Genomic DNA, 12,004 nt, shown 5'->3' with positions numbered 1-12,004 from the left:
GAATATAGTTAAGATTGATTTGTTGATGGTCCGGGTTCCTTGATGCAAGTCGTACATTTGCCCAGGCCTCTTGCCAGTCAAAGTCTGTCTCCAGGTCTGGTATATCCCTCCTCCAGACTGAGTCTAGATGGAGGGTTTCATACGAGGCCGTTAGTAATTGATGATAAAGATCTGATACAAAACCTCTCGATGTCTCTCTTTCATAGAAAAATGTGTGGTATCTGTGGTGTACAATTGGTATCTTTAATGGAACACCGTGAGCCTTCAAACATGCCAATAACTGTGCGTAAAAATAATATGTGGACTTGGTGAGATTACATTTTTTGTGTATTTCATTGAAACTACAAAAACCCTGTTTGTTGAAAACGTCTCCTAATGAGTGTATGCCTTGCTTTTCCCATCTAGGGAATCGTATAGGTTGTTTTCCAATCAAGAGTGCATTGTTATTGAATAAGGGAGTATGATTATGCCATTTATGTGGGGTAGAATATTTTTTTTGTGTTTCGCGCCATATCCGGATCGCATGAGTGATTATGGGGCCAAATTTCCGTTCGCATTGCTTAATTGATAATTTGGTGTATACTATGCCCTTCAGCCTATGTGGAGCTACTATATTTTCTTCTAAATGTCTCCAGGATACTAATGCTTGGGGATCAAACCATGTTGTTAGTGGTCTTAAAGTGTACGCCTTAAAGTAGTGGTAGAAATCTGGAAATGCCATACCTCCGTCTGCTTTGTTTCTCTGTGCGGTGGATCTTTTTATACGTGGTGGTTTGTTATTCCAAATAAATTTGTATGTGGAGGAGTGTAACCCTTTGGAGGGGGTAACGGTAGCATTGAGCTGAAGAAGTTGATTCTAGGTAGGACGTCCATCTTAACTATTGATATCCGTGCCTGTACTGAGTTTTTAAGTTTTGACCACCTGACAAGGTCGTATTTGATTTTGTTTTGGATTTTTATGTAATTGTGCTTCACCGTTTGGCTTATGGTAGGGAATATTTCAACTCCCAAACATCTAAAGTGTTTTACCATCTGTATCTCTTTAGGGAGGGTTATATTTCTTTTTGCAGGGGCGTTAAGTGGGAGGAAGGCCGACTTCGGCCAATTTATCCTAAATCCCGATAGATCTCCAAAGTCCTCAATCAGCTTGAGAAGATGAGGCAATGCGGTGTTGGGGTTTTGCATGAACAGTATTACGTCGTCCGCATATAAACTAATTTTGTGTTGTGTGCCCTTGATTATGATTGGTTCTATTATGGATTGGGATTGTCTTATATATTGTGCTAAAGGCTCTAATGATAGATCGAATAGTCTGGGACTAAGAGGGCAACCCTGTCTGGCTGAGCGTGATACCGGAAAGATTTCGGAGATGATTGTACCTGTTGTAATCATGGCCGATGGGTCTTTGTATAATACTTTAATCATATCAATGAATCCTTTTCCTAACCCCATCCTTTCTAATACTGCCCATAGATATGACCATTCCAACCTGTCAAAAGCTTTCATTGCATCCAGGGACAGTATCGCCTTAGGTGTGTTGTCTTCCTTGTTGGCATCTAGTACGTGTAGTAATCGTCTTATGTTATCAGTGATCAAGCGACCTCTTATGAAGCCAGTTTGGTCCGGATGAATTAAAGACGTCATATGCTTTTGTAGTCTGATGGCTAATACCTTAGAGTACAATTTGATATCGGTTCCGAGGAGGCTTAAAGGTCTATAACTACCGCACTCGGTGGGGTCTTTGTCTTTTTTAAGGAGGACTGTTATGAGTGCAATATTGTCATTCTTATGGAAGTTCCCCTCCTTGACTGAGTATAAAATCATATTTAGTAATAAGGGTCCAATTATGTCCCAACAAAAGAGGTACATTTCTGGTGGGAAATCGTCTCTTCCAGGAGCCCTACCACTTTGCATTTCAGATATGGCCTCCCTAAGTTCATCTAGTGTGATCGGTGTTTTTAACTGTTTAGCGTCATCCTCTGAAAGTTTAGGGAGGTTAATTTGATTAAGATATGTGTCCATTTTGTTTGGATCGAAGGTTGTATCTGATTTGTATAAGTTGGAGTCGAATTCTTTGAATGTCGTGTTTATTTCTTTGGGTTCTGTAACAAGTCCTTGTTGTGCTCTAATGGTAGTTATATCTGCAAATTTTGCGTTGACTCTTAATCGCATAGCTAATAGGTGACTTGGTTTGGAACCTTGGGAGTACTGCTGTTGTCTTGTGCTGCGTATTTGCATTTCAGATTGTTGTCTATATATGGCGTTATTCTCTTTTTTTAGTATATTGACTTGATTTTCCAGTCGAACCGAGTTGTTGTATTGTAAAGAATTAAATAACGTTGAGTAAAGCGTTTCCAGTTCATCCAGTTTTGAGCATCGATTCTTGCGTATTTGGGAGGAAAAGCTATCAGTGAAATCCTTGATCATTCCCTTTGTCGTCATCCATAATATTCTGGGGTCCTGCACCGTATTCTCATTCATCCGAAGGAATACCGTAAGAGCTTCTTTGATTTGTGTAATGAATTCCTTGTTATTGAGCAGCATCGTGTTAAATCGCCATCTTGGGGCTCGGGTTGATAGTATACCAAATGTTCCTTTTAGGAGTAAATAACAGTGATCTGATAATGCATTGGGTATAATTTCCACATCGTAGTTATCAAATAGTCTCGGGATGTAAAAATGTAATCTATTCTGGAAAAAGTGTTATATCTCGCAGATCGACAGGAGTACTTCCGGGTCGTGGGGTTAAGTGATCGCCATAAGTCATTTACACCTGTAATCTTCGACCAATCCTTTAATGCATTTGATGAATTTTTTTGTTCGCTGGAAAAGGAGGGGTTTGATTTGTCCATCCTTGGATTCCAAATGGCATTAAAATCCGCACCAATTATAAATGAGTATTCGGGAAGGTCTAACATTACTCCGGTAAGTGTAGTGAAGAAATTAACTTCGTATACATTTGGGGCGTATACCGCTACCAGCGCTATTTTCCTGTTATTGTGTAAAATCTTAGCTATAGTTATCCGACCATCTGCATCAGACCATACTCCCTTCAATTCAATGTTCAATTTCCGTCTAACGACTATGGCTACTCCCCGAGTTCTCGTTCCAAAGGAAGAGTGACTAATGTTATGATATGTGTTGTCCGCTAATGAATCTGTCTTTCTCTAAAATGTGCGTTTCGCTTAGCAGAGCCACGTCCACCTGTTCTTTTTTCATCAGTGTGAGCACGCTTTTGCGTTTGTGTTGATTATTTATTCCACCAGTGTTCCAGATCATTATATTCAAACTAGCCATAATCTATACATGTTGTTGTGTAGTTGTTGGTAATGCTTCTGGAGTGCGAAGCTACAATAGATGTACATCCAATTATTGAGGTCCCGTTGAGAGCCGAGCTTAAAAACATATATATATACAAATAAAAATCCCCTATTCCCCCCTCCCACCGAGAATCGTACAGGACTGTGTTCCATGAACACAACCTACCCGTATAACTCCCTCCCTTAAACCACCGGATATCCCAGAATGATCCAATTATCCTTAACATTCCTATGTATACCATAGGATCTAACATTCTAAATTCTACCACTGGCCACTTTCCCGTTAAATAAAAATTAAAATAAGATAAAACTAAAAATAAAGACCAAAAATAAGCTTCAGAACTTGTGTAATTTATAATAACCCAAGAATAATATGGAGGTATTGAACTGAAAAGAGAACCTCAATAAATCATTGAAAAGAATAGAAAAAAGAAAAAAAAGAAGTGAACATTAACTTAGATCTTTAAAGAGCTTTGCTATGCTTAAACACCTAGAGTATAAATTGAAGAAGTAGTGGAATATTTCCAATTAATAAAAAGCAGTTTTTAAATACGTATATGCAGCATTTCCCCTGGCCATGGGTGGGCGATGATCCGTTGTGAAAAATGTTATTCCGATATGGGCCCACCGGTCCTCAGCCGGCCGCTGCTGTGATGGTTCTGTGATTCTGCAGCTAGATGCTGTTGGTTATTCCCCCGAAGGGCCTCTGGCTGTATGTCTGGCCACGTATTGCTGTTATTCCAGAATGTTCCCTATATCAAAGAATGTTTTAGATGTTCTAGATTATTCCAATATGTCGTTTTTACAGTGTTAGAATGTTCCAGTATGTTCTGGAATGTTGTTAGAATTCCATACTCTTAAAATAAGGATCACTTCGACGCCATGTTCATCTTCTCTGTATCGTTCCAATTTTGAATCCAATATGTCCACAATAATAGAAGCCCACTGGGGAAAACATTCAATAACTCTGAGCTCGTAGGTCTCTCTGCCCCAAATCAGCGGTTCATTAAAGTTTATACTATATGGTGTCCATGCCTAACAGAGATTAAAAGGCCGTTTATACACTATCCTGCATTTTGTGCTGCCATGTATTTGGCTGCTTCTTCAGGCGAGTTGAGGAAAACCCTTACTCCTTGTTTATCGACGATGCGAAGTCTTGCAGGGTATATTAATATGGGTTTGTATTTCTCCAAATAGAGTTGAGACATCACCGTCTTGAACTTGGTTCGCAGGTCCACCACCTCCCGACAATAATCTTCAAAACAGTGTATTGATATATCCTTGTATTTCAGATTGCCTTTCATCCTGCGAGTTTCACGAATGATAATTTCTTTTATTCTGACTTGACGCAGGATAACCAATATCACTCTGGGTCTAACGTTATTGTCGTTGGATCGGGTCCCCAATCTGTAGCACTGCTCCACCTCAGGTACCTTAGGAAGGATCGTTGGTCCCAGGATTTTCTGTAATTCTGTCGCAAACTCTTCAGGGTGTGTGCAGCTCACCGACTCGTCCAGACCGACTATACGAATATTCAGCTTGCGACTTTGATATTCCATCTCGAATATTTTAGCTTTCTGTTCTTCATTGATTCGCTTAAGCTCAACCGTTATATCGTTGAGCTCCGGCTTGAGTTCTTTGTAGTTTCCCTTCATCTCAGCCGTTAGATTAACGTTGATATCAGCTACGTCTTTGAAGATCCGACCGAAATTTTGTTGGTGTTCTTCCAAACCTGTTTCCAGTGCCACGGTGTGCTTAATATGTGCATCGGCATCCACCCTTAGCGCTTCTATTTTGCCTTCGATAGATTCTTTGATAGCATCTACTTTTTCGGTTATTGTCTTCTCCATTTTTTTCATTTCATTTTTCATTTCCCGGATGATATATTCCGTGTCTGAGGAGGTGTTTGTAGGGGTTGAACTTGAGGGGGATGCCATCACGTCAATATCCGCGATTTTGCGAACGTATCCCGCGGCCATAGGGGGGTATTCTGCGCTTGGTTTTGGAAGCGTTTTATCTTTCCTTGTTATTGGCATCTCGAATCTTTCAGTCAATATAGTTAGTTGATAATCTCAGTTGATATATGCGTCAAGTTTTAAACGCATTGGTGGATTATAAATATGTTTTTAAAACGAAAAAAAAATAACGGGTGAGCAGCTGTGTCACATGCGACTTACTCCATTCTATAGCTGACCGGAAGCCCTCTGTTCTATCGGTGTATGTTATCTTGTATGTTGTTGGACCTCAGGAAGACTAGCTGCCGCTAAGGCATCAGCTAATGGGGATCCGTTTAAATAAACAAATAATACACAGGAATTGTGTAAAATTGCCCAAATAGTGAAAAGAATAGCAAAATAGTTCCCCTTTAAAAGCCGGTTTTAAGAGTTCCTGTACATCTTCCTGTACAAACAAAGGATTTTAAGCATAGGGTGCTGTCCTTATTTCCACTACGAATGCTCATGTATAATCGAAGTCAATGAATTTGTTAGATTGTCTGGAGGTGTGTATATGAGTCATGGACAGGGAGGGGAAGGGGGCCCCAGAGACATACCATGTACACAGAACCCAGATTGTCTTGCAACGCCCCTGCCAGGGTTGTGCCATCAGAGTTCCCAGTCAGTCGCAGGGGCCCAGTGAAGCTAGTTAACATTGGCCAGGGTTTCAACGGGCTTGCCCCCCCCCCTAAGATGACGACAGCTAGCTAACAAGGCTCAGCTTGTTCTCCCCCCAGGGATACAATCAGCATTAATAGAAGTGTGTCCCTTAACGTTACTCCACCCATGTGTATGGTTTAACTGCTAGCCATAGGCACGTCTGGCCAACGTTTCTGGCCATAGAGAGAGAGGGGGAGGGGATGGGAGGAGGGGGCTACAAATGGCTGTGAGAAAACCCTTGAAACCTGGCCCTCACTGTCTTTTCCAAAGCTATCTTACTCAGTACTTTAGATACTTTTAGTCAGTAAGTCCTAGCTTCTTTTTTCCCCTTTGTCTGTGCACTCAGGTCAAGAGACGAAGCCAGTGTTCAGTACATCATTTTGTATATTTGAACATATATTTCTGTGATATTTATATTCTTTACAGTGTGTACAAGCCAAAGCAGATTAATACAAAGTCACATTCAACTGGTTTACATAAATTACTCCTATATATACAAATGTTTTCAACAGTGGAAAAAGTGCATTGTATGTACAAATATACTGTATACACCAAAATCAGAAAACATTTACTTTCTACATATTTCAATACACCCTCCCCCCCCCTCAATGTCGCAATACACACTTATTTTCAACTGTATGCCACTGTAGACTCCATTGTATGAATGTACATCACATCACATCACTTTTTTTTTCTTTTTTTTTTTTAACAATATGGGGCTGGAATGAAGCCCAAACAATGGCTCTAGCTCACGGGGCAAAATGTAAGGAAGTGCATTGACGTGGTGTGCATGGAATGTGTGGGTTTTCATCAAACATTGTATATATAGGAGGCCTGGGAGGGGCCTGTGATCATCTAACTGTTCAAACTCTGACCAATCCTGTTTCACAATGGTCCCCCTCTCCTCCACACACACACACACACACACACACACACACACACACACACACACACACACACACACACACACACACACACACACACACACACACACACACACACACACACACACACACACACACACACACACACACACACACACACACACACAAACACTAACATACCCACCCACTTCCATGTGTGTGTGTATACTATTTTCTAGCTACCGCACCTGCTTCCTGCCCATAGATGTAATTGAAGCCATTCTATTACATATTCTGATTGCCGTGTTACGTAATATCTCTCCATACACTAACGATGGTAGTGCGGATGCATGCAAAGCACCCATTTGTTCATTTTTCAAACACCCACATGACACGCTCATTGATTTATGAGCCATAAGCCCAGTGGAACATGAGAAAATAATTCAGTTGATGGTTGAGGTTATAGAAAGGTTTCAACACAAGACACTGTGAGACAGTGGTTCGTAATCGCAATTATCGAGCAAAAACAACAATAGAAGATAAACTAAACAGAGAGAGAGAGAGTGAGAGAGAGAGAAAGAGAGAGAGAGGGAAAGAGAGAGAGAAAAGAGGTTGGAGATCTCACTACTTTTAGAGACAGGCTGTGACCCCGGGGTGCCTTGGAGTTATTCTCTCCGGTAAACAGTCTGGCTGAACTGAGTAGAATTGTAAGGGCCGACACCATAACAAATACTCATTGGAAAAGTGCTTATCACTCAAGAAATCTATCAAATCAGTGAATGAGTAAAAAAAATATAAATAAAAAAGGGCTCCTGAGCGCTTAGGGCCATCAAAAGTTGAAATTGGTCTGGTTTCGCTAAATGAATTGAATGAATACTGTAGTAAAGGTGGAGTACTTTTACAAAAACACATTAAGATAAAAGATTATAGCAATTCATTATGAATTGAAAATGGGGGACCCTGATGTAAACAAGACGAAAGTCTTTCTCTGGTCTGCATCCCCTTAACAATTGTGTGTATTGAGCCGTACTGTACTGTACACATTCTGCAATCTGTTAATTAAAATTGTCAATCAATTCAATTCAATCAGGTAAAATGTCCTCCCAAATATGTTATTAGATTAAAACAGATGATGTAATTTGATAAAACATGTCTGCCTAAAAAAATAGGTAACCAGAGGAAATATATCCACATGAAATATCTACATATTTAATATTGTCCATGTTGTGAATTCTTCAATAATTAATATCCATTTTTCACGATATCTCCCTTCATCTTCATCAACATTCTTTCTTCAGGCAAGGGGAAAAAAGCTTGATTACAAAGGGTTTTGCGGGAGGGAGCAGTGGGCTTAAAGGTATCTAGCCTCTTTGTGTTTTTATTTATTTTTTATTTGAAGCAGATTAGAACATGTTAGCATTTGTGGCATGATTCATGAAGCATTCTAAATCCTAAGCAATATCCATGCCACCCACTGAATAACATGCATGATGCTCAGAAAATTTTCTGCTTCCAATATCCCCAAAACCAAAACGCTATACAATGTGGAGTGGACTATCCCTTTTACATTCCACAATGCCCAAATTGAAGTAGACTCTCGGTCTCGGTGTCATTGTCAGGTATTGTCATTTCAACACCTGATCGCGGTCGCTATTCCGCTTGTTGGATCGATGGGATGGAGGACTTGGGAGAATTGTCCAACTCTTTCCAGTTGCCAGAGCTGCACGTTGGGCTCCGATTAGTCATTTTAGTCAGTAGCGTTGTCCTTCGAAGACTGCTATCCGAGTCCTCTTTCTTGAAACTCGGATCCATTCTGGCGAAACAGGAGAAGCAGTGCGCAAAGTCCTGGAGGAGGTGACCGCTAAAGATCATGTATATCCACGGGTTACAACAGCTGTTGAGGCTCGCGAGGAGTGCAGACAGGGTCACCGCTGTGTTCTCTGAATCTGGAAGAGAGAGATGAGGGGGAAACGATCAGTACAACAAACATTTGGCCCCTATAGCATATAGAAATACACTCCGTTACGTGGAAATATAATGCTCCATTCCTTCAACTCGTCATCATAATGACAAAAAAAAGTGCGCGCCCCCCGATATTGATAAATTATGAATAGACAATAAATAATTAGATTTGCATAATCGATTCCGTTAAATATCTATAACTTAAGTCAACTTAATCAATGTGACATCTATTGAAGCTCCTATACATTTGGCAAACTCGTGCGTAATGGTTGTGCACATATAGGATTTATTTCACGATTGCGCGCGGTACGTTTTTTTCTTTCCACAGCTCCAGATTGATTGATTGGAAATGTTATTAACAGATTGCAGAATGGGTACAATACAGTACGGCTCAATACACACAAAATACTTTCGTCTTGTTTACATCAGGGTCCCCCATTTTCAACCCAACCAGCAACTCATCTTGTCTGCCATGGGACGAGGCGCGCTATATAATCCTCATTACTGGATATACCAAGTTCAAGATTTGTTTTATTTGTCACATAAAACGTACATGTACATTACAGTGAAATGCTTGATTCTGTATGAGCCCCCTGAGAATGTGCTTCACACAGTAAAACAAAGTAAAAATAATAAAGTCCAAACACTATACAAAATATACAATATACAAACTAAAGTCCTACAACCTAAAGTACAAAAGTAGATATGATACGGTAATAATACACAGAAGGCAGTTTGGTACAAGATGTGGCGCAATACTTGGAAGATATCAAATAGAATCATTCCGGTATGAGAGTGAGTTTACTAGCAAATACTTTTCAGCAGTTAACTTACACAGATTACATAGTTAATTCAACTATACCGCCACTACTTACCGTCCCACTGGAAGTTCTCATCCCACACCGACCACATCTGCACGGTAAAAAAGGGTGCCCAGCAGACAATGTATGCCAAAACTATCACCAACGTCATTTTAACAGTCCGCAGTTTGGCTCTTGATATAGTTGTCACGCTGCTGACGGAGTTCTTCCCAATCAGCCCGCTCTTGGCCGCAGCCCCTGCCACGGGTTTCTTGGTCTTGTATTTGATGTTCTTCCATATGCTGTGGCAGATGAACCCGTAGCAAATCATCAGAATGAACACGGGGATGAGGAAGATGCCCACGGTGATCCAGGTGATGTACGCCTGGATGCCCCACGGCTCCACGAAGTGCCCCCAGCAGTCGTACACATCCGAGCCGTTCTTGATCTCGCTCAGGGAGAAGATGAAGTACTGCGGGATGCTGAGCACCAGGCTGCACATCCAGGTGGACACGATCATGATGTAGGAGCGCTGGGTGGGCTGCTGGAGGGTCTTCAGAGGGTGACAGATAGCGATGTAGCGGTCCAGGGTCATCATCACCATCATGTAGGTGGAGGCGAACATGCCCATCACCTGCAGGTGCTTGACTATCCTACATAGAAAGTCCGGGCCGTAGAAGCGGTAGGTGATCTCCCAGCAGAGCTGCGGCAGCACCTGGAAGAAGGCGACCACCAGGTCGGCCAGGCTGAGGTGCTTGATGAACAGGTGCATCCGGGACGTCTTTTTCTTGGTGTTGCGCATGGCGAGCAGGACGCTGACGTTCCCGACCACGGCTACTATGAAGGTGATGGTCAGCACCGTTATCTCGATTTTGGCGACGTCTTCGTTTCTTCCAAACGGGTCTGTCTCGTTCGGGTGGACGGTGAAGTTGCCAGGGATCCCCATCATTGAGTCAGTGGGACTAAAACCCATGGACTGGTTGACATGGTCGAGAGTGCGCATGGCACTGCCCCTCTGTGCGCCTTTCCCAGCTGTAGTGCCAGAGGGGCTGTGCACAAGTGCCTTCTCCGTATATGGAGCTACCTGATGCTGTAGGCAAGGACTCAGTGATCTCCTCTGGGTTTTGGTAGCTGTAGCAGCTGGGGCCTTTTAAGCGCGAGTCAAATTTCAGACACCAGTGTGCGTAAAGCGGAGACTGTGACAAACCCAGCCTTGTTGCGCGCGAGCAAACCACATGGAGCGCACAAGTGGACACGCCTCCACACCACCAAGCCGCCCACCCCACCCTAACATAATATTTGGACGTCTAGCAAAATAATAAATAAAACATTGTAAAATCACAGTGACAAAAAAAAAGGCTACAGGATGTGAATTTGCATGAATCGACAGGCGAGGCCTATACGAAATTAGGTCTACTGTGTGAGGAAATCATATCCCCGTTTAATATTTAGTTAAAACAGCACAAATTCTTTCATGGAAGTTTACAGTGCAATCAAGTGAATTTGTCCAAAGGTGAAACGAGTAGAAACATATTACTCAACTCAAGTATTCAGTTACTTTCAACTCAAATCAAAACGATTTTGTGAATGCTCCAATATTGTCCCTCCAATATGAACTATACTCCTTCATTGTCCAACATGGTCTTTGCAAACGTTTTGATCAGTCACTGCAAGTCCAAGATTTGGGGATAGGCCCTTTTTAATTTAAATGACTCAGTGTGTAAATGACAGATCTGGTTGTATTCAGTAAAATAAAGTAAAAGTAAATAAAATGTACTCAAGTAGAAGTAAAATTACAGGCTTTAAAAAATACTCAAAAAGTAGTTTTACCTAATAAAAAAAAACATAATTACAGTAACTACATTAAATGTAATCAAGTGTGGGGGAGGGGGGGTTGTGGTGTTGACCTATTAGCAGTGTTGTAGTACTCAAGTCCAGGACTGATTTTCAGGACTCGTGACTCGACTTGGACTTGAGCACTGATGACTCTGACTTGGACTTGGACTCGAGCATTGATTGGATTTGGACTTTAAAAAAAAGAATTGTAATAGGCCCTAATCATTTGGCATAAGATATTGATAGTGCATTTGTTTGGCTATTGTGTCACAAAGTAAATAAACTCCCTTTGAAATGGTGACCGCTGTGTCATTTATGTTTAATGTACAGCATGTAGACCTTTTTTTATTTGTATGTAAGCTCTTTGACTGCCAGAGTGGAGTGGACTCAACCTTGATGACTTGGCCTCGGACTCGGAATAGGGTAATGCAGGGACTTGACTCTGACTCGACTCTGGCTCTTCTTTGGTGACTTGGACTCGGAATCGATCACTGGGGACTCGAGACTCGACTCGGACTCGAGATTTAGTGACTCGACTACAACACTGCCTAGTATAGATAAACTACAGA

At 41.5% G+C, this 12,004-nt stretch overlaps 1 protein-coding gene across 1 annotated transcript; it reads right to left on the bottom strand.

Moving 5' to 3' along the window:
• Nucleotides 1–6,996: 6,996 nt before the first annotated feature.
• On the bottom strand, nucleotides 6,997–10,710 carry avpr1aa (arginine vasopressin receptor 1Aa). Its single transcript, XM_084334531.1, has 2 exons — nucleotides 9,675–10,710; nucleotides 6,997–8,783 (listed from the first exon to the last, which is right to left on the bottom strand). Exons 1-2 carry the CDS (start codon nucleotides 10,600–10,602, stop codon nucleotides 8,488–8,490), a joined length of 1,224 nt encoding a protein of 407 aa, XP_084190657.1. The 5' UTR covers nucleotides 10,603–10,710; the 3' UTR covers nucleotides 6,997–8,487.
• Between the last annotated feature and the right edge of the window lie 1,294 nt (nucleotides 10,711–12,004).

This window comes from Notolepis coatsorum (assembly GCF_963971535.1).
Source record: "Notolepis coatsorum genome assembly, chromosome: 18".
NCBI classification, from domain to species: domain Eukaryota; kingdom Metazoa; phylum Chordata; class Actinopteri; order Aulopiformes; family Paralepididae; genus Notolepis; species Notolepis coatsorum.
Note: the sequence above shows the minus strand (reverse complement) of the source record. Positions and strands in the feature narration are given on the sequence as shown.

What these genes read in the sequence shown, in the direction of transcription:
- avpr1aa (XM_084334531.1), bottom strand. Translation starts at nt 10,602, where the DNA reads ATGCGCACTCTCGACCATGTCAACCAGTCCATGGGTTTTAGTCCCACT. An exon ending in TGAGAACTTCCAGTGGGACG is followed by an intron (nt 8,784 to 9,674) that starts GTAAGTAGTGGC and finishes TCTCTCTTCCAG; the next exon opens with ATTCAGAGAACACAGCGGTG.